The sequence below is a fragment of the Clytia hemisphaerica genome, unplaced genomic scaffold (genome assembly GCF_902728285.1).
Source record: "Clytia hemisphaerica strain Z4C2 unplaced genomic scaffold, Clytia hemisphaerica genome assembly, whole genome shotgun sequence".
NCBI classification, from domain to species: Eukaryota; Metazoa; Cnidaria; class Hydrozoa; order Leptothecata; family Clytiidae; genus Clytia; species Clytia hemisphaerica.
Window position 1 is genome coordinate 122,037 of NW_027103599.1, and position 26,604 is coordinate 148,640.

At 34.7% G+C, this 26,604-nt stretch overlaps 3 protein-coding genes and 1 long non-coding RNA gene across 4 annotated transcripts in view; all 4 read left to right on the plus strand.

Moving 5' to 3' along the window:
- Positions 1–26,604, plus strand: part of LOC136802001 (uncharacterized) — a 253,117-nt gene that overhangs the window by 121,928 nt on the left and 104,585 nt on the right. The window lies entirely within an intron of this gene.
- On the plus strand, positions 2,489–26,593 carry LOC136801991 (uncharacterized). Its single transcript, XM_067058689.1, has 7 exons — positions 2,489–3,118; positions 3,728–4,117; positions 7,654–7,787; positions 8,364–8,482; positions 10,210–10,657; positions 11,576–11,912; positions 26,501–26,593. Exons 1-6 carry the CDS (start codon positions 2,581–2,583, stop codon positions 11,876–11,878), a joined length of 1,932 nt encoding a protein of 643 aa, XP_066914790.1. The 5' UTR covers positions 2,489–2,580; the 3' UTR covers positions 11,879–11,912; positions 26,501–26,593.
- Positions 12,449–13,402, plus strand: LOC136801989 (uncharacterized). The gene is made up of 2 exons (XR_010845938.1): positions 12,449–12,512; positions 12,642–13,402. It is a non-coding gene; the product is annotated as an uncharacterized lncRNA (long non-coding RNA).
- On the plus strand, positions 16,455–18,576 carry LOC136801990 (vesicular inhibitory amino acid transporter-like). The gene has a single exon (XM_067058688.1). It carries the CDS (start codon positions 17,099–17,101, stop codon positions 18,545–18,547), a length of 1,449 nt encoding a protein of 482 aa, XP_066914789.1. The 5' UTR covers positions 16,455–17,098; the 3' UTR covers positions 18,548–18,576.

Here is a 26,604-nt window from a genome sequence, read left to right on the forward strand (position 1 = left end):
AACTTTTGATAAAAAATCCCTTAAAAATCAATTTTGCCATTATGATAGCTTATTGTACTAGATTTTATAATAATGAAACATCTATTTTATCACTTTAAAGCACTTAAGAGTGTCAGAAATTGATTCAATATGCTTTACTTTTCAATTTTGACCAAAAAACCTATTATTTTGTAATTTTTATATATAATATAATAGAGCTATATTATTGTTATAATTCTAATCCTACTTTTTCCCAAGGAACATTATGGGCCCAATTTGAGGGCTGTAGTACCAACACAGCAGGTTTTAGGATTTTTTCTCAGGCAAAACCCCATTTTTTCGCGTTTTCGGTCATTTTCGGCCTAAAAACTTACATTTTTTGTAATTTTTATATATGATAGATAGAGCTATATCATTGTTACATTCTAATCCTACTTTTTTCCAAGGAACATTTTAGGCCCAATTTCAAGGCTGTAGCACCAACACAGCTGGTTTTAGGATTTTTTTTCAGGCAAAAACCCTGTTTTTCCAGGTTTTTCGCAAATTTTCGAAAATATCAATTTTACAAAACCCTGGGGCAAACGGTTAATTTTGAAGATTTTGAATTAATTTTTTCACAGAAAGTCTTTAAGTCAGAATAGATTAAATTACCAGAAGAATTTGTCCAAAGTGAAATTCTGAAAAAAAGTCATTTCATCATACACCCTATGTTGGAATGTTTACAAGGTTCTTGACAGAAAATATCCTTTGTTTGATTGTCAATGATGATAATGCCGTCATTAATTTTGTTAGATCTGACAAATTGATGTTTGTGAGTGCACTTTTTAGTTTTGATTTCCACTGAACAATCATATCAATCAATTATCTGGTTTTTATGTTATTAGATGCAGTTTTAGAGCTTGCCTGTCTATGTACATTATGCAGTCAATATATTTCTTATCAATCCACTATTTCTTTTGTGTCTTCACCATAGGTCATTATCTCCTGTCATGAGATTAAACGAAATGGTTTCAAATCCATTTTTATTTCTTTTTGTTCAAGGAAACCCTTTATTATTTTTGTTTGTGACTCAAACATACTCAACCATGCAGTCATAACTTTTTGATTTTTATGTTTTTTTTGAGATTTGTTCTTTTCTAAATAAAGTTCTATAAGTTAGTGGCATTTCTAATTCTAGTCAGATATTAAAACAATACCAAGAGAAAAAGTAGTTCAAATGTCACCATATCTTTTCACTGCTTTTCATAACAGTTTCTTTTCAGCTTTTTAAAACAAAGTAAAATCAAACAAACACTGATGAAATTAGAAATAGTATTTATCCTTTTGATAGTTGTGAAACTTGTGATAACCGTTGAATTCAGCTATCCTTCTTATACTTTTCGAAGAAAATCTTCACAGGTAAAACTATTTGTTTTAGATATTTGCTACTCACAACTGTTTAATCAATTATATGTTTTTCACCCTAAACTTCCAGTTTATATCTTTATTCCCTAAGAAGCTGCTTGAAATATAATTGAAAAATTGTGAATACCACCTAGTCATATAGGTCTTTGTCATTGCATTCTGATAATATTGACAGTTCTGTCTGTTTTAACAGATGTAACAGGCTGGTCGACTTGCAGTAACAAGATGGTTAATTTTTTCTAGCGTGGGAAGTTAGGATGTCCTTTTTAAATACTTATTCTGTTGAATATGTGTTTGTAAAAAGTTTGTAAAATCACACTTATCCTAATCTTACAGTAGTTTTTTCCATAAAGTTTTGCTAACAGAAATAATATAATTAATTAATACATGTATGAATTGCTTCCGATGTTATTCCAGGCTAAAAGATACAAAGAACGTGAAAGGATATGTCGTATCGATACTTGTAGCCTGAAAGACACAAAAGATTATTCAATCCTCAACCTTGACCAACTCAAATGCATTAGAAAATGTGTATCTCAAGTCTGTTATGATGAACTTTATGCTTGGAATGAGGTAAATTTTCCTATTTTATGAAATTATATGTTGTAAATGTATATTAAAGTATTTTTAAAATACTATAAAATAAAAGTAAACATTTTTGTAAGTATAAACTTTGGATTGGCTGAGTTTTGAGATTTAACATCACATCAAATTTGGAATATTTACATGCCACTAAGAAGAGAAAAATCAAAATATAATTCTTTTTCGCCGTTCAACTTACATGCTACTAAGAACAACCGTTTAAAATATTTGGCATTATTCTACCCAGTCCCATTTCGTAAAATTTTTAGTTCAGTTGGTTGTCTATTGAGTTTTAGCAATGCTCTTTTTATCGAAAGTTTTCTGAGGGTAGAAGTATCAACTGTTAAATAAGTGAATTACCATTTGAAAATAAAAAATAAAATAGAATCAGATTATTTCCATTCCTAACTCATAAAAACAAGTATAAGTAGCATAGTATAATGATGAATGTTGATATTTTGAAATATACTTTCTTTTCCTTTTTTAGTTGGAGGAGGGTGAAATAGACGTCCGTTCAAATTCATTCAAAGGTTGCTTTTGTGCCAAACTACGTGCAGAGCAAAACAAAGCTTCAGAACTTTAACTTATTTTTGTTTATCTTAAAATTTTATAATAATGGACGATTCAGATGAGGAAATTCAACCATTGAAAAGGAAGAAAAAAGGTAGTGACACTCCCATAAGAACGTCAAGGGGAATTGTTAAACATTCCAAACTTAGGGCGGCCAAAGATTGTTCAACATCTATATCAGTCAAATTTAAAGATAAAAGTCAAAAATTTCCAATGTCAAAGAAAGAGATACAGCTGGCATCCCAACATCCTAGTTCAGCTTTGAAAAGCAAAAGTGAGGATTCCGCTAAATCTAGCAATGGGGTTTCAAACAATGGTGAAAGCTCCTCAAAATCAGCATCTGCATCTCCTCAGAAAACTAAGATGAAAAACGAAGTAGATTATTCATCAACAAAAGCATTTTTCTCATCTTCTTATAACAAAGCTGACCAAGTGTTCTTCAAACCAAGAAATCTGAACAATACTGGATCACAGAAAACTACCTTATGTCCTGTTTGTAATATCAATTTATTGTTTTTGCATGGTGTATCTCCTCAATTTCATATCAATGAATGTTTAGATCGAAATCCAAATTTCGAAGAAGGTAGAAATTTATTAATTTCATTCATATTTTTATTTTTGAATCAAATTTTAATTTTAATCTATGTGAAAGGTATAAGGAGCCTGCTAAAAAAACTACAAAAGTGACAATTCCTGATCAGCTCCAGACCCTATTGATGAACCCATCAGAAAACAAGATATTAAGACGATATTGAGACGATATTGAGATATCGTTTTTATCTTGCTCTTCCAATTAATTCAAAAGATACCCTCTATAGATTTGGGTTTTCGCTCTTGAAGAAAATTTTGAATTGAAATTTTAATTTTGAAAACTCTAACTTTAACAGTAATAGAAAGGTATAAGGAGCCTGTTTGAAACTACAAGAGTGGTAATTTCTGATCAGCTCAAGACCCTTTCTATTGATAAACTTCATATAAGAAAACATATTGAATGATATCAAGATATTGTCAGTGTTATTTTATCTTGCTCTTTATAAAATTGGCTTGAAATGTAAATGATTTGGTTCTTAGTTCTACTAATTATGATTTTTTTTTTCAATATTTGCTATTACTGTAATCAATGCTTTTTCAACAATGTTGTAATGAATTGAAATTGGAAATCTGGCGTATACTGTAATTTTCATTTTCATAGGTTATTGTTCTGGTGATTCAAGTTGCTCATTATCAAACGTTGAACATTTTCGTCGCCACCAACACGTACCAAACATTCCAGTCAAAACAGATGACGAGTCGTCTTGCTCAGAACAAGAAATTATAATAGCAGAACCAACAAAGAGACCAGTACCTCAGACTCCTAAAGAACCATCACTGTTGTCAAACAACCAATCGCCAAAATCTGCTAAAAAGCAAACTTCAATCAATGACTTTTTTGGTGGAAAAAAAAAACCTCAAACGCCAGCCAGAAAGATTTTCCAGAAACAAAATACAGATACTCCTCGTGTGAAGGCTTCTAAAACTAGTAACACTGAAAGGAAACCAAAAAATGCTCCCAAAGAATGCCCGTTCTATAAAAAGATTCCTGGTAAATTTTTGTCTCCTCTAAGAAGGATAAACTATAACACTTGCAAAAAACACATGACCCAAAGTCAAAAAATCTTACTCTTCACTCTACACCTCTACATCCACTTTCTTGCTATGAGGTTCATTTGCCCATGTTCTTACAATGTTCTTAAAAATGGGTTTAAAATCTGTTAAGATCATCAGTACTTTCTTAGTAATTTCGAAATCTGAGGCTCAGATTGTTCTTGATTTGTTTTGGCCAATTTTCATCTTCGCGTTCTTATTGCGAAGCGAATGTACATGAGCGAAGCAGTTTTGCTATCGTGTGTGCGTACCTTTAACTTTCCATTCTTTCAACCATCTATATAAGGCAGGAGATGGGAAAAACGTTTAGTATCTCCGAGTCGCGCGACAATGAATGTTAAGGGGATAAAACATGAGGGATATTCCCGGAAATGATAGAGAAAATTATCTCCATTACATTAAATTTGACGTATTCGAGTTTGAAATTCCGTGTATGACTACATGGCTCGTATTCAATCGAGCTCCGAGCGAGAGAACAGTAGAGTGCCTTTTTTTGAGACGGACAACGTTATTTTTGAAGACACGTCGCGAGAAAACATCCCTGCGGTGCTTTATTCTCCTTGCAGATCGGGGAACGTCGCCCGGTTCGGAAGGGTATTGATGATTAGACCATACTGGTTTCTAGCTGTCAAAACATTAAGAGGGAGAGGATAATTACAAGGTCTCAAAAGAAGGTTGTCTACTGCTCATTCCGACATCGACTTATAACCTGACTGAAATTCGAGCCGTTACTAGCAACCCTGCGGGGCCCAAGGTGCCGAGTATGCACCCGGCACAGTGACAAGCCGTTACTAGCAACCCTGACCCTACCTAACTGTTAGTTAATCAATTCCAAACAACAAAACATTATCCTTTTCCACATTAAGATGGCGGCAACAAATGGACAACAAATACTGCTCCTCGGTTATTTTTCTTCGATTTTCATGCTTCAAGAGTCGAATTGGATCATGTTTTTTGTCTGATTGTCACAAGAAATGGTGGATGATAAAGTTTTCTTATTATCCCTCCCTGGATTTGATGTTTTGTTTCAATTCTGTTGGTTTGGAACGAGAGATGCATTTTCTTATCTTGAAAAAACAGGACATGTTTGCCAATTTTAACAACAAAATAACTTGCATTTTGCCTGTACATGTTAATGAATTGTAACAGGGCTTGTGACTGAATATCTTTGGAGAAATCTGACCATGTTGTGCCTGAAAATGAAACACTTGCAGCTTTAAAAAGTCTGGCATCTGGAGTTCCTTGCCTTGAATCATTTTTTGTTGTTTGGAAAATTTTGAACCTGGAGCAAAAATAACTATAGATTGAATTTTACTTGGTGCTTCTTCTACAACAATGACACTTAACTGGTAATTGAAACCTCTTTGAGGGGGAAATTATATACGGTAGCGGCTTATTTCCAACTTTTGAAGCTGACAACCACAGCCAGCACCAGCAGCCCAGACGGCCTGATGAATAATAATGTTATGTCAACCTCTGAAAAAGTAAGCTAATCGTAAAGACATTGAATATGGATGTAAACAATTGGAAATCACCTTACATAACTTAATTAAAAACTTTCATTGAACTTCGAAATTATCTTCCGTTTTGATTATAATGTGGAAAACGTGTCGTGAAATATGAAATTATCTTCGCTTCGGAATGGGTTTAAAATATGGAAAACTTTTGTAGCGAGCCATGAACTTTTCATTTGCATCCGCGTTCAAAATTTGGAAAACTTTTGTCATGAGAACATGCAGCTTGCTGGAAAAAATTTGTTTTGCTATTTTTGATAACTTAAGATCATTGAAATAGAACTTAAAAGATAACTTTTATGTACACAAACAGTATGAAGTAATCTCTGTGTATCAAGTACTAATGCACAAACTTTTAATTACAACTGGTAAGAATATCTACCGTAAGAAAACGACGTTTGATAGCTTGAACGGTCAACTTGATTTTCTTTATGATGGTTCATATTTATAGTACTTTAATGTGATAAACATTAAATTTCGCGGTTGGGCCAATCCCCAAAATTGAAACATTTCGCTGGGACTTAATTTCGTGGATGGCACTATTGTGTGACAATATTCTTACAATTTTTTTGCCTGTACTGTCAAATCACATTGGTCGTTTGAATGCGTATTATTAGCACTTCTTTGATGCCAGTAAACATTCAAAAAGTATTTATTTAACATTTTTTGAGTTTTGTTTAGAAAAATTTTTCTGATAAGGCCTACTCAAATTTTCAATGGGATTTAATTTTGCGTATTTTTGGGGATGACACCCAAATCCGTGAAATCCGCAAAATTTAATCTCCACAAAGGTTTATCGCATTTAAGTATATATTTTTGCGACCGGGTCAGAAAAAAAGTTTTGTCACTGGACCGGTTTCCGGTAAAACTACACTTTTTTAATTATCGCCTGAGCTTAGAATATTTTTTTTGATATGCATCTAAAACATGGAAAACCTTTGTCGTCAACTATATATAATATTGTCTTCCACGTTTAAAATGTGAAAAACTTTTGTTGATTGCAATTGCAATTTTTTTACGTACTAATTGAAAATAAGGAAATATCCTACAGTATGAAATTTTTTTTTTTACCTTTTTGATATATTTTCTGAAAATAGGCCACCATCACTAATAACTGGTTTTTGCGCTGGTTTGCGTCGTTTTTAGGTTAAAAAATTAATTAATCGTTTGGTCGGCAGATAAAACGTCAGAAAAATTGGATTTTCAAACTATGTGTTGGGCAGAAATCAAATCCAACGAAAATTTTGAATAAATAGCTACTGTATTGCAGTGTTCAGAAAATTAAGAACAATATTATCATTCAGTTGGACAGCGCGAACACTAGTTATTTGTGATTGTGGCCTTATAAAATGTTTTATAACTTTTCAGAATGCTTTTGAAATGGAAAATGGCTTCTGAGAGTGGAGTTTTTTCCCTTAGGGCATTCTTTCAGATAAAAAACTTTTTTTCCAAATATACAAGACATTTTTCCATCCTTGCAATCTGTTGAACTTAAGTATAATATGAAATTGCTTCTTGTTTTGAAAGTTTTTTTCCTTTTAAACATTTTTAGTTATTCCGTTTTTTTGAAAATATGAAATTTTCCTATTATTTGGAACGAAATGTTTTGCTTGCAACTTGCGAATCGAGGTGGCTCTGGATCGCTTCGCAACTTTTATACATATACGGCTTGTAATATTTTTCTAATAAGAAAAGCATAGTAAAATTACCTTACCTGTTCCATTGGTTTTACAACCAGTTCTTTTTTGAAGGTCTATTAGTACAAATAGTGGAGAAAACATCCTCCACATTGCCCGATGATGGGAGAAGAATCTCTCGAAACGTAGCCAAACGTAAATCTCGTGATCCAAACCACGATAAACTTCCAATATGAATATCACTGGGTCGATAAATGCAAACTTTATTTAGAGTTCTTTTTTGATTCACCACTTAACATAATATCTTTTTTTCTTAATCTTAGGGACGAATTTCACAGTGGATGCATTTCGTTATGGTGACATCAAAGGATGCACGTGTTATTTCCTGACACATTTTCATTCTGATCATTACGGTGGACTGAAGAAATCATTCAAAGGGAAATTATACTGTTCACAGGTACCTTTTCGCCCCCTTTAATAATTCTCTAGGTCCGATGGATTATCAGACATTCCGTCCAGATTAACCAGAGCTAGTTACACTGGATGTTAGAGATCCGATCATCGAAATACAAAATAAAGAGCTGAACTCTCCTTAAGTTTCTAGACTAAGGTATAGAGTACCATTGGGGTTTTTTTCGTTAGTTTTAAAGAGAATGCAACTATTCTCTACCGATATTTTTTTGGTTCATATGACAGAATCATTAATGGTTCCAGGTTGATCAAGTTGATAGCGGTTGGTAGTCAATCTGAGACTTAGATTCACACCATTAATGAATTATCCATGCCATTCCCTGCCAGAATCTAATACAATTGACTCTTTCCAACTCTATCCAATTATAATTCAAATTAATTATCATTCCTCTTCAATGAAAAACCTGAGTAAAACACTTTCTATAATTCGAATCCCTATATAATTCGAACAAATTAAATTACCCCTTCGAGTTCGAATGAAAAAGACTGTCAACTGTAATTTGTCGAAGAGGCATATAAAGTCGTTTTACTCGTTTATATTTTTGCTTTTTTTTATCATCAGATCACAGCAAGCCTGGTGACGAGTCAACTAAGAGTATCATCTGCATGTATTCATGTTTTACCCATGAACAAGACAGTTGAAGTGGAAGGTGTCAAAATCACCCTCTTCGATGCTAACCAGTAAGAATACTTTTACTACCATGGTACAAACGGCCTGTTCCATACCTTCTTATTTCAAAACAAATTTCTTGAAAAATGGCGAAATTTGTTAAGAAAGCCCTTGGAAATATTCCTTTTATGCCTTATTGGTGAAAGTGGACGAACTACCTTAAGTAAATCAATTTTGTTGGGAATTAAATTTCGCGAGTTTTGCGAATTTTGACAAACCTTTTTAGTATATTTTATAGTAACTTTCATTCATTTTGTGTCTCCTAATTCCCAATTCGCCAAAAATCCCTACCAAATTTTACAAGATTGCCAATTTGCCAATCGCCGAATTAAATCCAAGAAAAAATTAATAACTTTGAACCCCCTCGAAAAATGAAAAAAACACTTGTCTAGATCTCCTGGGAATTCTTCTCAGATTATCTCCTCTAAATGTTCGTCCAACCCTTGTATGGGTATAAAATGGAATGGTCCAATAAAGTGGCTAGTTTATTGAAGGACTGTTACAAGAATTAGTAAAATAATAACCGGCTACATACCAGTTCATCTTTGGACAATTGGCTGTTCCATTAAAAATCCATACCGGGGGAGGACAGATAACGAAACTTTTCAAGTCAAAAAAGAAATTTGCGTGGATACCCTTGGAAATGGCAAAATGTGCAGAGAAACCCTTTAAAAAATCCTTTTCGTACCTTAAACGTGACGATGAACGAACCTTAATAAGTCTTTTACTTCCTAAACATTTTTGGCGTAGTGGTATAGTGGTTATCATCCTTGACTCCCGCCTGGGAGGCCCGAGATCGATACCCACCGTGTCTCTACGATTCACTTGGCAAGTGAATGTACCTTCACCCGGGTCAAACCATGCCATGTGAGGGGAATTGGGTACCATTACTCTAATACAAAAGTGGGGGTAGATTAGACAGACATTGTGACGTGCCGTGGCACTCATAAGGTTCGGCCTCGCGTGAGCATCGCTCTTCCAGTGTCGTTCGAGTGTCATGGTATACCTACATACATGGCTTGGCAGCTCGCGTCTGTCAAGCAGTGTCTGTCAGTGCCTTGATTCCCACTCCTTTGTGGGTAGGACCCATTCCGAATGCATTCGGAGGGCTCATATCTATCTATCTAAAATTATTTGAATAACCCCTGGAAAAATGAAAAAAAACACTCCTTACACCCCTTTGAAATTCTTTTCCTATTACCCCCTGGAAAATGTTCTTCTGGCCCTGTATGGATATTAAATGGAATGGTCCAATGGCGCTTTTAAATCTTGTTTATTGTAAAAGTATCAATGTCTCCTAATGTTTGATAAATGTTTTTTTATGAGAATATACTCAATAAGAATATTCATGATGGAATTAGCCAAAAAATTTAGAATATCGCCATCATGGAATTTGGCAATTGAACGTAAGAATGCCATTTCATGACATTTCTAATTGTAATTTGCCAATTATCCCAATTAAGCCTCAAAAGTTTCACATAAATGCCATTTTTTTGCTCCAGCTAAATATTTCATATTAAATTTAAGTTAAATTTGAATCCTTATGTTAAGAATATCCATGATGAAAAAACACCATTCTATTAAAAAATCGTGTATTTTATTAACGAACCTTTTTATCACCATCGTAGTTTATTATGATATTTGCGAGAATAATGTGGAAAAGTTAGGAGGAATAAGTTAGGAGCCTTGCTTTCAACTCAATATTAATCAGAAATACTACTTTTCTTCTTTTTTTCAGTTGTCCTGGTGCAGTAATGTTCCTTATGGAACTTCCATCTCCATCCAAACGAATATTACATGTTGGTGACTTCCGTGCTAACCTTCAAATGACCGAAATTCCACTTATCAAAAGCCGACCCATAGATTGCTTGTACCTGGATACCACATACTGTAAACCCGAATACTCGTTTCCACCTCAAAATGACGTCATTGAGTTTGTTGTCAAAACGGCGCGTCGTTATTTAAAGGAAAATCCTAAAACGTTAATCGTTTGTGGTACATACAGTATTGGAAAAGAGAAAGTCCTTCAAGCCATTGCAAACGAATTTGATTTCAAAGTTGCCGTTACGCCACATAAGATGAAGATTCTGAAGTGTTTGAATGACACTAGCCTTAATCAACGATTGACCTTAGATTATGACGAGGCTAATGTTCATGTGCTGGCAATGAATAAGCTTTCAATCAAGGTAGGTTGCATTGAAGTATTATCTCAGAAGATGTAATGAGTTGATAATATTTGTTATCGGCGATCCAAAAAATATCTGCAATCTGATTGGTTAAAAAGAGTCCAATATATCTTGTATTTTACATGTAAAAATATAACTTGACGAAAAGATGTTGTTGCATTGTAGCGGTAGAAGCAATCTAACGTCACTTTGCTACAAAAGTGTCCTCCAACACAGAAAGTGCATTTTTTGGGTCACCGATAAACTAGTTATCAGACATTTGCTCGTACAATATGGAAATATTTCACTCGTTCCGGATTTTCTCGGAACTCGTAAAATATTTCTCATATTGTACTCGCAACTGTCCGATAACTATTACATATTTTAGACCTTCAACAATCCTTTTTGAAGTCAAAGATTGTCGTTATTTCAGTTCTTTTGGGCCAAGTTGTTCTAAAGTCGATGATATTTTATTTCCTGATTTGCGCTAATCGAGTCAAATTATGATTAGTAAATTCCACTAAATAACTTTAACTTTTGCCTGTACTTTCGAAGATTATAATCCTGACGTCACTTTTCGAATGTTTGGAAAACATATTTTTCGTTAGAAATAACATTTCAGGCTAAGCCTCTCTCCGAGCAGGAATAGAATTTTCCCTACTTAAGCAGGATTTAATCCACATCAAAGCACATCAAAGCCTATTTTTTCGAACAAATAGCGGCCCCGCTCTTATCAGCGCTATTTGAGATTTAATAAAAATTTATCTAATCCGGGCCGATAATCCACTTTGAAAACTCGGACCATCAAAAAAAGTTTAATATATAGCTGTCTTCAATTACATATTTCCTGAAATTGCTTCCTCGCAACAAACGCGCGGTAATAGATATTTTCTTTGGTTTTTAACCTATCTACATTTTTTTGCTTTATTTTTTCATCAGCTTTTACATGAACACTTGGTAGAACATCAGCAAACCAGAAAATGGCAACGAATATTAGCTTTCAAACCAACGGGATGGACTTTCTCCGGAAAGCTAACATCTTTGGATAAAATCGAACCAATCATAAGACCTGACGTCACAATTTATGGAGTTCCATACAGCGAGCATAGTAGTTTCGAAGAACTGAAATCATTTGTCTCGGCTTTGAAACCGAAGAAAATTCTCGCTACCGTGGGCATCGGTAATAAAGAAACACGTGATAGGATGAATGAATATTTCACAGAATGGCTGAAAAAAGATTGAAAATATTGCTTTTTGGCTCCGGGTGGCTTGAATGGTAAGAATTTTAAGTCCATTCACTTTAAGTGTTCACTAATCTTTGTTTTTGCTTGCCATTTTCAACGAACGCTTCAATCCTCACATATCAAACACCTTTGAAAAGATAATTAGGAGCACTACAATTTCTGAGAAGTATGACTCAGAAAAATTTAAAATATGATGAAGAAAAAATGAACTTTTTATCCTTTGGTGCTATAAACTTAATTTTTGGTTCCGAGGTACTTTAAAAAATGTTAACCTTTTCAGCCCGGCGGACGAGTATAGTCGTCGAGCATACGTTCCGGCGGACGAGTATATACGTTTTTTTGACATAGTGATCTTCTAAGCTATATTTCTCCCATTGGCTTCTTTGCTAGCCGTAGAAGTAAAGAGAAACGGAAAGTAGAGGTTCTAAGCTTTCTTTTGATATATGGTGATGTAATGTTTTGATCACGTGGTGAGGCAGCAGATTTCGGAGAAAAGGTAGAGAAAAACACTGAATCAAGATGGCGACCAAGAAATGGGTTTTTCAAACTTACTGCTAAAGTTCTTGGATTTTTGACTGGTTTAGGCCACTTTTCTTCATGGAAACATTGTTTTTATAATGGCAAAACATCCAGTAAGTATATCTTATATTTTGTGTTTTGTTTTTAGCATAAAAATTCCTTTTATTTGTCATTTTGACCACTTTTCTCGACAAACCATCGGTGTCGACCCAAACTTACAGTACTTTTTACTTTTTATTCAGGTTGGAGCATGGAAAGTGGACAAATTCAATGCAAAAGTGTTTTCTACACCTCATTTATTTCAAAGGAGCACCAAAGAATTTGAAAAGCCTGGATTTATGTTGAATTGCACTACTTCTTCCGCTCCACCAGCAACGGTCGATCGATCCCCGAAATTCTTGGCTCATAACGATGTCCTGATTACAGCTTATATGGATCAAAATGATGGCAGGAACCACATAACAGCCACATGGAATTATTATGATGACATTTAGCATTCCTTATGGGCAAAAGAGACCAGATTTGATAGCAATGAGTTTGCCTCAAAATGCTTACGGTTTTTGGAAACTTTGCAACTGTCGCCGACTATGCCATCTAGTTTCACGGTAGCCGATACCCTTCAAAAGCTTCAGGAGCTAAGAATACTGACTGAAAGTGTTGTTTAGATAGTTGGGGAATACTTTTACACCATTTTTGATGTTGTAGCTGCTTCTGGAAACACATTATCATCAAAATACTTCAAAATTGTATATATTGGATTTTTTTAGCCGAAAATCGTGATTTTTGGCAAAAGTGACCGATATTTGGGAGGCTGGTGTGACACATACAGATTTTTCTGGATGCTGATTTTTGGTATATTACTTCAAAATGATGTATAGATTGATAAATAGCCAAAGACAGATTTTTTAATTAACTTCCCCCCACTTTTTTTTGCTCTAGAAGTGAAAAATGCAAAAAAAGTGACATTACCGCAAAACGTGAAAAAAAACTGTGGTTTACGTGATGCTACCATTTTTGTTGGAATAATTTATTTGGATTGGTACTTGGTCTAAAAGTTGTAGAATTTAATTAGCTTTTCAGGGATACCTTACTTTTTTTCTAAAGATTCCTAGTTCTTGAGTTATGATCAAATAACTGAACATGTCTATTTTCTTAAAAAATGTTGCGCGCTGACAGCGTGAAAATTTAAAAAGTTGCGCGCTGGAAAGGTTAAGCAAAACAAATATTAGTGCACACTTAGTGCGAATTGGCTTTAATTTGCTATTAATCTCTAAGAGATTCTTTTAACTTCTTCATTTTCACTTTCTGACTCGATCCAGTATTGGATTGTTACTTGATTGATTGATTAATTAGTAGTCTGGTAACTAGGAGGCCAATTAAGGTTTCGGGCTTTTTTAATTAAAACTATATAAACAGTTAAAGAACGTAATGAATCTTTTGGGTCAGATTTGATTGTGAAAAACAAAACATCTTGAAGGCTTCTATCATACCGGTTTCTATTTGATTTTTTAACATTTCAAATTACTGTTTTCTAATTTTGTATTAATAAAGATCGAAATAGCTTGGACCTCTTACAGTGTTTGTTATATTCATATAAAATTTTAAGTTTCATTTCGATCTATCAAAATCTTTCATTTTTTGATCAATTTTTCTCTGTTATTTGGAACTTCTGAGTTATGAGCAGGCAGTCTACACAATATACAGCTACATGCTTTTAGGCCTTACTCTTAGAGAGTAGGAGTTTTACGCTCAAAACGGAGGTTAAGATATGACGTAGCCTAAGAGCAAGCTATTTTCTCGACGATTGATTTGGTTTTTGTTTTAAGCTGATTCGAGGTCTGTCCTTTTCGGACATTTTGTTTACATTAACAAGTCTGACACTATTTCCCTCAAAAGGCCTTTTTCAGGAATGTTTGGATAAGGATCTTCAAAATTTCCTGGGATAAACGTTGAGTTTTTCTGTGCAATTTCTTCCTTCAGGAATTTTTTTTGACGTGTAAATGTTCAGCGTCTGAGTTCAGCACTCCAGTGATATAAGCTAAAGTCTGATGCGAAAGCATACACGTGTTTTATAAGAACATAAAAATCTTTTGAATCCTTCGGATGTTCTTAACTTTTTGAGTTTTAAGCCTAAAAATGTTCTTAACATGTTCTTATTTTCACCATTTTTTTAGCATTTTTGCCCATTTTTCTAAGAAACCGGCTGTTTTAAAGTCCGCAAAGTCTTAAATTTTCTTAGCTTGTTCTTAACATTTCGGCCATCAAAGCCTCAAAGCCTTATGTTTTTATATAGTTTGTTCTTATAAAAAACGTATATCATAACACCAATATATTATTCCCCCAACCTGAAACTGTAGTAAGACAAACGTGTCAGAGGTCAAACACTTCACTTTTAGTTTTGCCCTCTTGTGAAAAAGGATTGTACCATTTTGAGCCTAGTGATATTAAAGGACCTTTGATTACCCTATTTTCTTGAGGTGTTTTTCAACCTTTTTTTCGAATTTGTTTTCTCTTGACTTAGATAAGGGAACTAAGAATTATTCAAGGTTGATTGACAATAAACGATTTCCGAGGTTATCGTATGACGTCTCATCAAAGATATTGGACATTATTATGTTAAACTCGAACCCAGTCCCCTTTTGTTATTTATCAGGGGAAGAAAATCACCTTTATTTTAAACTTAAAGTGCCATTCTGAAACAGCATTTTCACAGTCCTATCACAGATATCTTATATAAAACACTAGTGTGTAGTGTAGTGTTTTATATAAAACACTAGATGAAACTACTCCGTCCCTATTTGAATCAAAATAATCCGCCATATTTCAAAAGTACACGCTTTTTTTTTTATAAGAATGGTGTAAATCCATTTCATCATGGATATTCTTAACTTTTTTGGGAAAACCATCCTAAAATATTCTTACAGCATTCTTATTACTTGGGGGTAATTGGCAATTTATAATTTAAAATGCTCTAAAAATGACATTCTTTGCTTGAATAGCAAAATTGCATGATGGTGATATTCCTAGCATATTCTTAATTTTTAGGCCATTTTCATCATGGACATTCTTATAAAGTGTATTCTTATAAAAAAAAAAGCGTGTAGTTCATAGCTCGGTGCCGGCAATTTGATCGATCAAGACTATCTTTCTCCTCGTCACTTCGCGACATTCAGTTTTTTTTGCTTGGTTAAACAAATTGCCGGTACCGAACTGTGACCTACTATGACCTACTTTTAGCAAAGATGGAACATTATTTTGCTTCACATGCCGTTGCTTGGGAAATACAGAGTAGCTCTATCTAGTGTTTTTTTATGAGATATCTATGAGTCCTATCTACCAGACCAAGAAAACTTCTGTGGCTTCAAGCAAAACCATTCAAGATCATCGACAAAATTACCGTTTTGAAGATGGGAAAGCTTCATAGTCATCACAGCAAGTCAAAGCTTTTTAATATACTTTATCGCGTTATAAAGAGAGTGATTTCTACATAAAAGGAGGACCCCTGATATTTTGAAATATGATTTCAAACTGGGAACTTGTGGCTTTAACATCCTGTTTCAGTAACCCTTTTCAAATCTTGATATTCCCTTAAGATAAACAATATTATATTATAAAAGCAAAAAGAAAAGATATTAATTGCGGTAATAATTTTTTAAATGTGATTTCATCAGGTTTTCCTTTTCATTTTACATTTTATCAAAACGAAAGGTTAAAGTTTTTTTCTTTCTCACCCTAAAGAGGGAAAAGGACTTTAGGGGAATGAAGGGGTGAAATTTTACAGAGAGAGAACCTAACTTTTCAGTCACCACCTGCAGTTATTAAATATCAATTTGAATCTAACAACATAAAAATATTTTCTTTCCTTTCACAATTTCTTTTTTGTAAAAGAATGTTTTCTCCTCTTTTTCCATCAATATCTTTTTGTCTTTTTTTTGTTGTTGATGGAATGTTCGTATATATCAAATTGATCACATTATGTATTCTTTTTTCCTTCCTTCATTCTTTTTTTCACACCTTTCCAATAAAATTTCATTTCTGTTCTTTTATATAGATGTATTTAAATTCTTCAGGGCGTTAAATAGTCAAAGAAAAAAGAATAAAGCTGGAGACATTGATTCAGTATAACTCTTTACTATAATAATTCAAGGACTAGACATTTTGACCAGGAGGTCACCAAAGAGCAGAGAGGTTATCGAAAGAAAAGATTCCAAGAACTGGCCTCGGCTGACAAACTATATGTCAATGCTATCACTGAAAGGAGCTTATTTTCCACAACTGGAGTCACCAGAGATTAAAATATTTTAATTTATCATTCATGCAAATTTCACCATATCAGAACTTTATTGACAAACAGCACTGGACGTGGATGAGCTACACTGACTTGGGAAATTTGATAGACTTTGACTTTTGCAAAGATTAATATTGTTTCATACCTAATTTTTATGTTCAAGATCATATTACAATTGCTAATTGTTTTGACTTGAAAACTGGCTGTGGATTTCTTTTGGATGAAAACTTCCATTTGTTTGAGTGGAGGGCGTATTTCTACGTTCAGTTTGACCAAGAGAGAAACATTGATTTTTAACGAGGAGTGGTACAGTATAAGAAAAGGTATTCACCAGTCAATTAAATCTACAATAAAGGTTGATATACGAATTTGCTTAAGTAGTTCTCAATTCTTAAGAACGATATCGGCAAAATGCAACCACATAAGATTCTCATCAATGATCAAGAGGAGGATTATGAAGCTCCAAGTATCTCTGGTCCATCTGATACAATCTCAACCTCCAGTGACCACAAACCACCATCATCACCAGAGTCTGCAACCTTCTTTAATAGCAAATCACTAAACAATGCGACCATCTGGTTGAAGACCGGAGCTAAATCGCTTGCCAAGAAGTGTCGGATAGTGGATGATACGGATGATGGCAAAACCAATCTCATCCAATCTATATTCAACTTGATTAATGCTAATCTCGGCACTGGTATACTAGCAATGCCATTTGTCATCCGGCTTGGAGGATACTGGGGCATCTTAATCACCATCGTTGTGGGGATTCTGGGTAACTACACCGGTAAAATGTTGATCAACCTCCTGTATGAGGAAACCGCCGACGGGCAGCGTGTTCGCGTCCGCGATAGTTACGCGGACATTGGCGAGGAGTTCAGCCCGCGTTTTGGACGTCTGATGGTTCACATAATTAACTGCATTGAACAGTTTTCACATTGTGTTTTGTTGTTGATCATGCCAGGGACAGTCATTGCTCACACATTTCCAAAATCAGGTATGAGTGAATCAACGTGGATCTTTCTCTTATCCTTGATCATTATACCGACCATTCTGGTCCGTAAAATGCACCAAGTTACTTGGACGTGTATTGTTTCTGTTTGCATCGCGACTGTGATTAGCCTGTTCGTTTTGGGATACAGTCTGATGAATCATCCGAGCTGGGATAGTGAGATAATGCCAAGTTTCAATCCTAACATCACTCCTATATCATTCGGTATTGTCATGGTAACATACTCGTCCCAGGCCTATTTACCATCTATCGAACGGTGCATGCGTGAACCAGAATCGTTCGACCTGCTAATGGATTTCTCCTATACAGTAGTGACCATCTTCAAATGCGTGATTGGAATTATTGTTTTCCTGGCTTTCACTTTCCATACAGAACAGATAATGACTTTGAACTTACCGTATAACTTATTTGGTTATCTGATCAACATATCCGCCATTATACTTTCCTTATCATTCTACACCGTACCAATGTTTGCTGTCTTCGATATTCTGGAGAACCAGATTCTGTTGCCGAGAGGGTTCGACAAAGTTTTAGATACCGAAACCAAATATGTCAAATACCTGACACCGAATCTCCTTTTCCGCTTATGTATCGTCATGCTGTTTATAACCATCGCTGCGGCCGTACCTCATTTCAGCTTACTGATGTCTTTTGTTGGAAACACCACAGGAACGATCCTGGTTTTGCTCTATCCTTGTTTATTTAGCATCAAAATCAGGTGGAATGTTATGAGTAATACTGAAGTAGTAACCAATAGCCTGATCATCTGTTTTGCTCTTTTTAGTGGTGTTTTTGGTGTCACGTCAGACGCTCGCGCCTTTTATTCGGTTTTCAATAAAGCTGACTGAACAATAATGTGATTATAAACAACAGTATTGAGTATTGTGAATATTTTTGTGGAACTTCGTCGACAGGAGCCTCCAACGCAGCTTCGATATCATAACTGGATGTTATGCCTTTTTGACGTTAATTAGATTTTTTAATGCAATCTGGGTGAATGTTAAGTTAAGACATCACAATTGACACAATTTGTAAGCTTTCAACAATGTCAGACTCTTCTAATGTTAAATCATTGCAATGAAATCAAACTGAATAGTGCTCGATGATAAACAAGATACCATGAGCCAAGTAAAAATTTGAAAATAGTTTTCTTTCAAATACATTTGAACAAGTGCAGACGCATGAAACTTTAATTCATGTACATTTATTAAATGAAAATCTTTTTCAAATTTGACTGTAATGTTATGAATATTATTATGAACCTTCGTCGACAGGGGCATACCCCAGGTGGCGACAACGTTCGCAAAATGACGGGATGGATGTTGTATAACAAGAGAATAATATTATAATATATGATATTTAAGTCTTGCAAGCTTATTCGACGCGCTTGAAAATATAAAAGATTCAGTTCGATAAGTTGACTCTCGCTAATTCGAAATCGAGCGGGAAGTCTAATTTGTTCGAATTAGAGAAAGAATCGATTCTTATTGAGCTAGACTGGATATTTTTAACCGTTGCATGGTTTTAGACCCGGGCGAGGGGGTACTTAGCCAAATGGAGGGTACGGTATGTGCCGCCTTTAGGGGTATCTTTTTTGGATTTCCAAAGTACCGCTTAAGGTCGGAGAAATCAGAAAATCTAATTTCAGTCCCACTAAGGGTCGGAGAAATAGGAAAATTTCAACTTTTTACCCCCGGAAAGATTGAAATTTGGTCAAAATTGGTCAAATTTGTCCCAATAAGGGTCGTAAAATTTATAAAATTTTCCTTTGTTTTTTCCTTTTTAGTCCCGGTAAGGGTTCAAGGGTCGAAAGTTGGGCGGCACCCCCCCTCGTCAGCTCGCAACGCTATTGCCCCCGGGTAAAGTCAATTTTTTATATTTTTGTTCATAACTTTTGAAATATTAAAGATATATGGATGAAACTTTCCATCACAACTATTAGAAATTTGAAAAGTAAAAAAAAATTCTAAAAATAGCAAAGATGGGGGTAATATTGGCCAGGGAGTAACGTACTATACTTTTCTTTCGACAGGCTTTTCTAGAGTTCTAGATCATTTCAACTAAAATTTTTGGCACATAAGAAAACGAAAAAAACTAATGAAAAATAATTTTTTCCAGGAGGTCTGGAAACTGAAATTTGTACCTTTTGAAGTTCAGAAGGAGTGAAACATTTTTTTATAAAGATTTTTCATTAATTTTCTGCCAAATGGTGAAAGAAACCTTCTCTGAAAATTTCACAAGGCTAGCTTTTTCCAATCCTGAGAAATATCTTCTAAAGCGGTTGCAAACCCCCTGAAACGCATTTCCGGGAAAAGAGCGAAAAAGTAAAGAAAGCGCAATATCTTATGACAAAATGCATATTTGAACCTAATTTTTTTCACCCCTTTTAACTGTATTTGTAAAACAATCCATAATTTATACCACATAATAGTAGGGGGCCAAGCCTTGGGTTCCGTGACATCTTTTATCCGACCTAGCCATTGTTAGTCTATTCAAAAAAACAGTATATTACAAGATATTTTTGAGAGGGAGGACGCGGATTAGGCCCGGGAAAACCTTTTATGACTAAAATAGTGACGCCATAGGCAAAACTGCAAGGGAAAATAAGGGGTAGAGAAATACCTGATTTTCAAAAGTCAAAATAAACGAAAAAGATTGGTACCATCTGAAAGAGCATGAAATTCTGAGCAAAAAAATGTATTACAACAACTCTCTGACTAAAACACACAAAGAAATACAACCGCTTTAAGACCAACTAACTGTCAGCTCTAATGCGATTTGACGTCAAATCTTGTCCTGATCGTACTGACGTCGGTATGTTTTTGAACTTCAAGTGTTCTTATAAAAAAGCGTGTAATGATTTATAAAAAGTTAGAAAGGGTTATTATTTTAAATTGTCACTTTTGTCTCATCCTTTTTAAATGACCCAATCCTGTGTGTAGGGTCGAAGGGATGGAAAACTGTTCCATGTTCTTTTTTCTTGCTGCACCCCTCAAAGCGTAACCAATAAAACTATCGTACTTAAGATAACAATCCAAAAGTTGGTGCAACAATTAAATGAAAAGTTCCGTATAACTCGAGCTCGGGCCAGGTTAGTTTCGTCTTATTTCAAAGTGGTTGTACCGCAGCACTATCCGAACTTTTGCGTGGATTTACGAACTGAAGTAAGCTAAGTTACATCAACAATTATGACGGTCGGAATCAAGACAAATAACGTTGTCCGCATAAAAACACGAAACTCTTTCACACTAAACCAATAAACAAAGGCGTTAACGATGCTATTGAAAAACATCAAGTTGCTGAAGGCGCTAAAATACTCTGTCGGGATAGCATCGTAATTTGCTGACATTGAGTAAACGCCGTACAGTATAGTAATAAAGATATTGGGTATGAAAACAGTGATTGATGCTATGATGGTCAACGATCTTAAGGTTAATGCTGCCTTTTTGTTTCGCTCGAATATTTTGTTTTCTTGAATCTGTGCAATATTGCCTGATTGAGAATTTAGATATTTAGTGATTCCATAGTTTGTAAAAATGTTAATACTTATTGGTAGTATACATACTAGAATTAAATGAAGGGAGAATACAGTTATAGAGATGTTTAGTGGGACTTTCTCTACTAGTTTACAAACTTTCTCTGAAGGGTGCCACGCCATTGAACGCCCGAACGGGTGGTTCAACCAATAGCCAATAAACATGGGTGTTATGCATGCGAGGTGTATCGCCAATCTAGGGAACTGCTTAGTCAGAGGTTTGGTTGTTTTTCGAAAGCGGTCAATTGATAACCAGCATAATATCCAGATAGAGGTCACTGAAATATTGGTCGAAAGAAACCACGTGTTTTCGCAAAGGAAGGTTGCGGTTTGCGACTCGGCAGCATAAGACGAAACGGTGATTAGTACAGATCTCGTAATACATACTGCTAGGTCACTGAACGCCAAGTAGATGATAAATAGGTGATAAGAATTTATCCTTTTCCAACATTTGATTAAAAAGAAATACAGTATGGACAGATTGCCAGGGATGCCGATAACAGCAATGAGAAAAGATGAGATCAGATTCGTATAGTAGACGAAAGCATTCTCCATTATTATTCCTTATTACTTCAGTTTTCTCTTTTTTCATTAAAAAAAATTTCGCCCATAAATTTCATTCACAAGCTCTGTTCGCGAACACTTTGATCTTTCTTTTCCTTCGTTCCAAAAAACTAGCTAGTTTCTATTTTCACGCATCTTTAATATTTCAGACTTTTGGTTGTTTGTTTTTATTTATACTTTAAGGAAAATAATTTGATTAAATTTTTCAATTCAAACAGTGTAATGGAGGAAAACGAAGAAAATCACCTGAAAATCTTGTTTTCAAATGAAATCAAATCTACCTTTTATATTATCCTATAACTTAATTTTTGTTCTTTCCTTCCTTCCTTCCTTATTAGTAAGTTTATGTATTTGCACTTTTGAGGACGGCAGAGTGACTAAAGCGATTTAGAATAACGCCTATACTACTGTATTACACGCATTACAAACGACTCCAGTCTAAATAACCCGCAGTTTTGACCCGAGAAATCGGGGACTGTAGAATTGCGAATATACCGTTGTTCTACGTTGTAAACGTTGGAGACAAAATATACACTTACCGTCTCCGTCGTAAAAAACACACGTTATTCGTTCCATCGTTTCAACAAACCAGTTTTGAGTTTTCTAAAGAGCAAAAAAATCACACAGACGGTGAAAAACCCTTACATCTAATCCTGCTATTGGAACTTTAGGCTATCTTTACTCGTAAAGTTAAATGTGTGATACGACCATGAAGAGCTTTAGGTTTTCGAACTAATGAAAACTATTGAGCAAAGCACCATCGCAAGTTCTTTTGAAAACCTTGGTACGTACGAAACCATTCTCGATATTACAAACCATTGAGTTTGAAGCCCCGAATGTGCTGAAGAGGAATCTCCAACTTAAGAATTGTGTGTTAAAGCACACGGGTCACGTGTTTAGGATGGGTCAAAATTGGCTTCATTTCCCATCCAGGAGTGAAGTTAATGTTACAAACCCTATTACTCTCAGCTACGTCAAAAAAGAAGTGTTTGGTACAGGCTACTATTAAAGATGTCCACTAAAGATGTCCACTTTTATTCCACAAATATTCTCTAAAACAGGGCAAAACATAAAATGATACTGTGTGAGAGAGTCGGTATTTGGAAAACAATCCAAGTGGAAAATACACGCTTTTTTTAAAAGAACCAGTAAATTTTGGCTCAATTTTGGCTCAAGCTGGCGGGCTGCTTTTAATTTTTTCAAATTTTGAGACTTGTTCTTACAATGTTCTTAGGTTAGTTTATTTACTTAACAACTTGAAATACTTAGGTTTAGAATAACCAGTATTTTCCGAAATTTGAGGCTCAGAGTGTTCTTAAAATTTGTTCTTAGGTTTTGGCCAATTTTCAGTATCGTGTTCTTATTAAATCGCTTATAAAAATGAGTGTAATTGAGATGAATGAAAGAGATAAATACACGCTTTTTTATAACAATATACTTTATAAGAATATTTATGATAAAATTGGCCAAAAAATTAAGAATATGGTAATCATCATGGAATCTGGAAACTGAACCTAAGAATGCCATTTTTAGCGCATTCTACCATTGATTTGTCAATTATTACCCAGCAATACTAAAAGTTTTTGCTTGAGGTATGTATTACTGTTATAAAAAAGTTAAGAACATTCATGATGAATTGAAAAAAAACACCATTCTTATTAAAAAAGTGTGCAAGCAGTCTTTTGTCAATAGTGATTTAAAATCCACTGCTTCTCACAGGGGAAAAAAATCAATAAATTACACGCGTGTGAAAACCAACATTACTGCACAGAAATTTTCTGTCGGCGTGTGATTTTTAAAATTTTCAGTTTGTGATTTTTTTAGAGCTTTGAGGTCTTGGGATATACGTAACAATGGGAATTTTGAATTCTATTACTTGCAGGTTCAGTATCTTTTTAAGGTTTTCCAAAAGTTTAGCATTTTTCCTATAACGAAATTTCAGGGTAATTTTTTGCAACGAGTAAGAACCATTGGCTTATTATTTTTCTTGTGGGACTCTTATCTGATCAATATGGTCAGGTAGGTCCACCTTTTTAGCGCCAAGCATATATTTTTTCATGATCTTATCATGAGGATCGACCATACAGTAACACCCTTGGTTTTCCTTACTTCAAAAACATCTACCTTACAAAGAATGTATTCAAATATCGATGGTTTTGGTTTTAATCCCGCCCATGCCAACATCATGATAAGACGTTCTTTTAAATAAAGTGTTTTGAAAACAACTTTCAGACTGCACGTTCTTTTATAAAAGTATTCAAAAAATTAGGGTGTTCTTAAGTTTGAGTTTTAAACCTAAAAAATTCTTAACATGTTCTTATTTTCACCATTCTGTGAATATTTTTGTCCATTGTCCTAAGAAATCGGGTGTTTTAGAGTCTATAATAGTTATAATCTTCTTACTCGTAGGTGCCAATAAACGGGGGGGGGGTTCTATTAAACGGGGGGGGGGGGGGGGAAAATTTCCGAAATTTTAATAAACGGGGGTGACCTAATTGCTGGGGGGGTTGGAGATTGTACTTCTGAAAAAAACCCAAAATAAGGTAAATATAGGCTAAAACAGGCTTTTGGAGCAAAATAAGGCGACTTCTTCTTACTAACTGTAAATATCCTTGAAAATTAATAAACGGGGGGGGGTCCTAATAAGGTCCGGGGGGTTGGAAAATTTTCGAAAAATTAACAAGCGGGGGGGGGCACCTAAGAGTAACTTGTTCTTAATATTTTTGTCACTGAAGCCTTATGTTCTTATATAATTTGTTCTTATAAAAAGACGTGTATTCGTTTTTACTTCCACTTTCTAAGTTGCTCTGTAAATAAGCATGTTAAGCTTTTATGCAATACCCATCTTTCTATAGGAGGAGGGTTCTAACATTTGACTTTCAAGCCCGAAGGGCTAGACTCGAGACTCCTGGATGGGAAATGAAGCCACTTATTTCCCATCCAGAACGCCTGCGTTTGGTTTTTACACAAATGCCGGATTGAAAGTAAAATCTATCGCTAGATTTTAAAAAATGCAGTTCTAAAAAACAAAGGAACCTCTAGATACAATCCGTCGTCATGATTGCGGTGCGTTCTAGACGCGTTCTAGATGGGAAATAAGTGGCTTCATTTTTTCTAGTCTGGGAAAGGTTAGAGATTCTACTCTAGCTCTTTAGGCTTTAAACTCAATGGTTCTAACATTTGATATCTACCCATGTATATTTTCGCTATTAGGAAGGCCGAAATTCTTATAATTTGAGACTTAGATAGATTTTGTCACTGCACCTCACCTATCCGCATCTAAGCTCGAGCATTTAAAGATCTTTTCTGCCATTCAAAAACTGAATCATTGTTTTTTCTCACGCTCAAATTTTCAAAGCTGCTAACTTTCACATAAGAGATCTCAAATATCCTATAGGCTTAGGTGCATATGAGTCAATTTTTTGGTAAGAGGGCCTCAGTGCAGTTGCTTTTCACCTTCGACCTAATTTAGGTTTTTATCTATTTTTAGATTACATAACTTTAAAAGAGAATACATCTATGGCACTAAAATTAAATGTACGACAGCTAAGTGAGAGCCGTTAAGCTCGTTGAACCTCTCGTATCGCTAAAAGTTACAAATCTATAGCCGGAATGATTAAAATGTTTAAATAAAGCAAATTAAACTGTAAGTAGGCAGGAACAGGATGACTTTATTCTCAGATTATTACAGAAGAAAATAGGCTCCTTAGAATCTTATGTAACAGTTACCATCGACTTTGGATTCGTATGCTCAAAATAATATCAAGGAGGTGTCCTTCTATGCATCCGGAAAGTGTGGAATGTGTTAAGGTAGGATCAAAGGTTGGATGTCCAAGCAGGTGTTCTTTTTACAAAAAGAGGAAAGTCTTCTCAATGTGCACTCGCTGCGCAAATTTTAATTCGCTAATTATTAAAACATGTTTGAAGTCTGCTTTCTATCTTTTGTCGTGTATGGGAAGTATTGCTGATCACTACCTCCTATTTTTTCTTTTCAAATAATTTGTCCATATTTTCCTCTCGAAGTAATACACGTTTTTTTTTTATAAGGAACCTTAACTTTGCTCTGAGCCTGGAGTTCCTTATTTTTGCAGAGAATTTCAGTCTCAAAGTTCCTTATCGAGTTCCTTACTACATAGGAAATTTTGAACTTTTTGCCCCTTGAAAGATCGAAATTTGGTCAAATTAGTCCCAATAAGGTACATTATTTTCAAATCCACTTATTCTCAGCCTGAGCAGTTCCTTAACAATTCCTTATTTTTTGAACCATTTTCAGCCTCGAGTTCCTTATAAATGTGTTCCTTATATAAAAAAAAACGTGTAGTACGATTTTTGAGAATGCAAGTTTGAGAGCGGAGTTTGCCATATTTGGTATGCTATGTTTTATAGTCATCCAAAAAAGATTCTAAGATTAAGAAGGAGATTTTCTTTCTTAACGTTTAACTACTGTCTCCAAAGTCTGGCAGTTCACCTTATCCGAAAACTGTGTTTTCCTTATTTTAATTATCCTTAGCCTTTTCGAACTATTTTTTTTTTTTAAGTAACCAGTTTTCTATAATCTCTGCAAAGTTGCTGCCTCAATTTGCATATTTTAATTTTGCAATCGCGGTCTTAAAGATGCTCTCCGTCACAGGGTTTTATGATATTAATCTCACATGGTTTTATGATATTAATCTCACATGGTTTTTTCGTATTTTCTTTTTAGTGGAAGCTCGGTACCGTGAAAATGAATCATTCATTGCGAGAGCGGAATGGTCATAACAACACACAAGCAAATCAAGCGAAATCAAAATTCTTGACTGGTATTCT

Bases quoted from the DNA above. Each gene is read 5' to 3' on its own strand.
- LOC136801991 (XM_067058689.1), top strand. From the start codon at position 2,581: ATGGACGATTCAGATGAGGAAATTCAACCATTGAAAAGGAAGAAAAAA. The intron at 4,118-7,653 runs GTAAATTTTTGT...TCTTAATCTTAG, and splicing joins GTTCTATAAAAAGATTCCTG to GGACGAATTTCACAGTGGAT. The intron at 7,788-8,363 runs GTACCTTTTCGC...TTTTATCATCAG, and splicing joins GGAAATTATACTGTTCACAG to ATCACAGCAAGCCTGGTGAC.
- LOC136801990 (XM_067058688.1), top strand. From the start codon at position 17,099: ATGCAACCACATAAGATTCTCATCAATGATCAAGAGGAGGATTATGAA.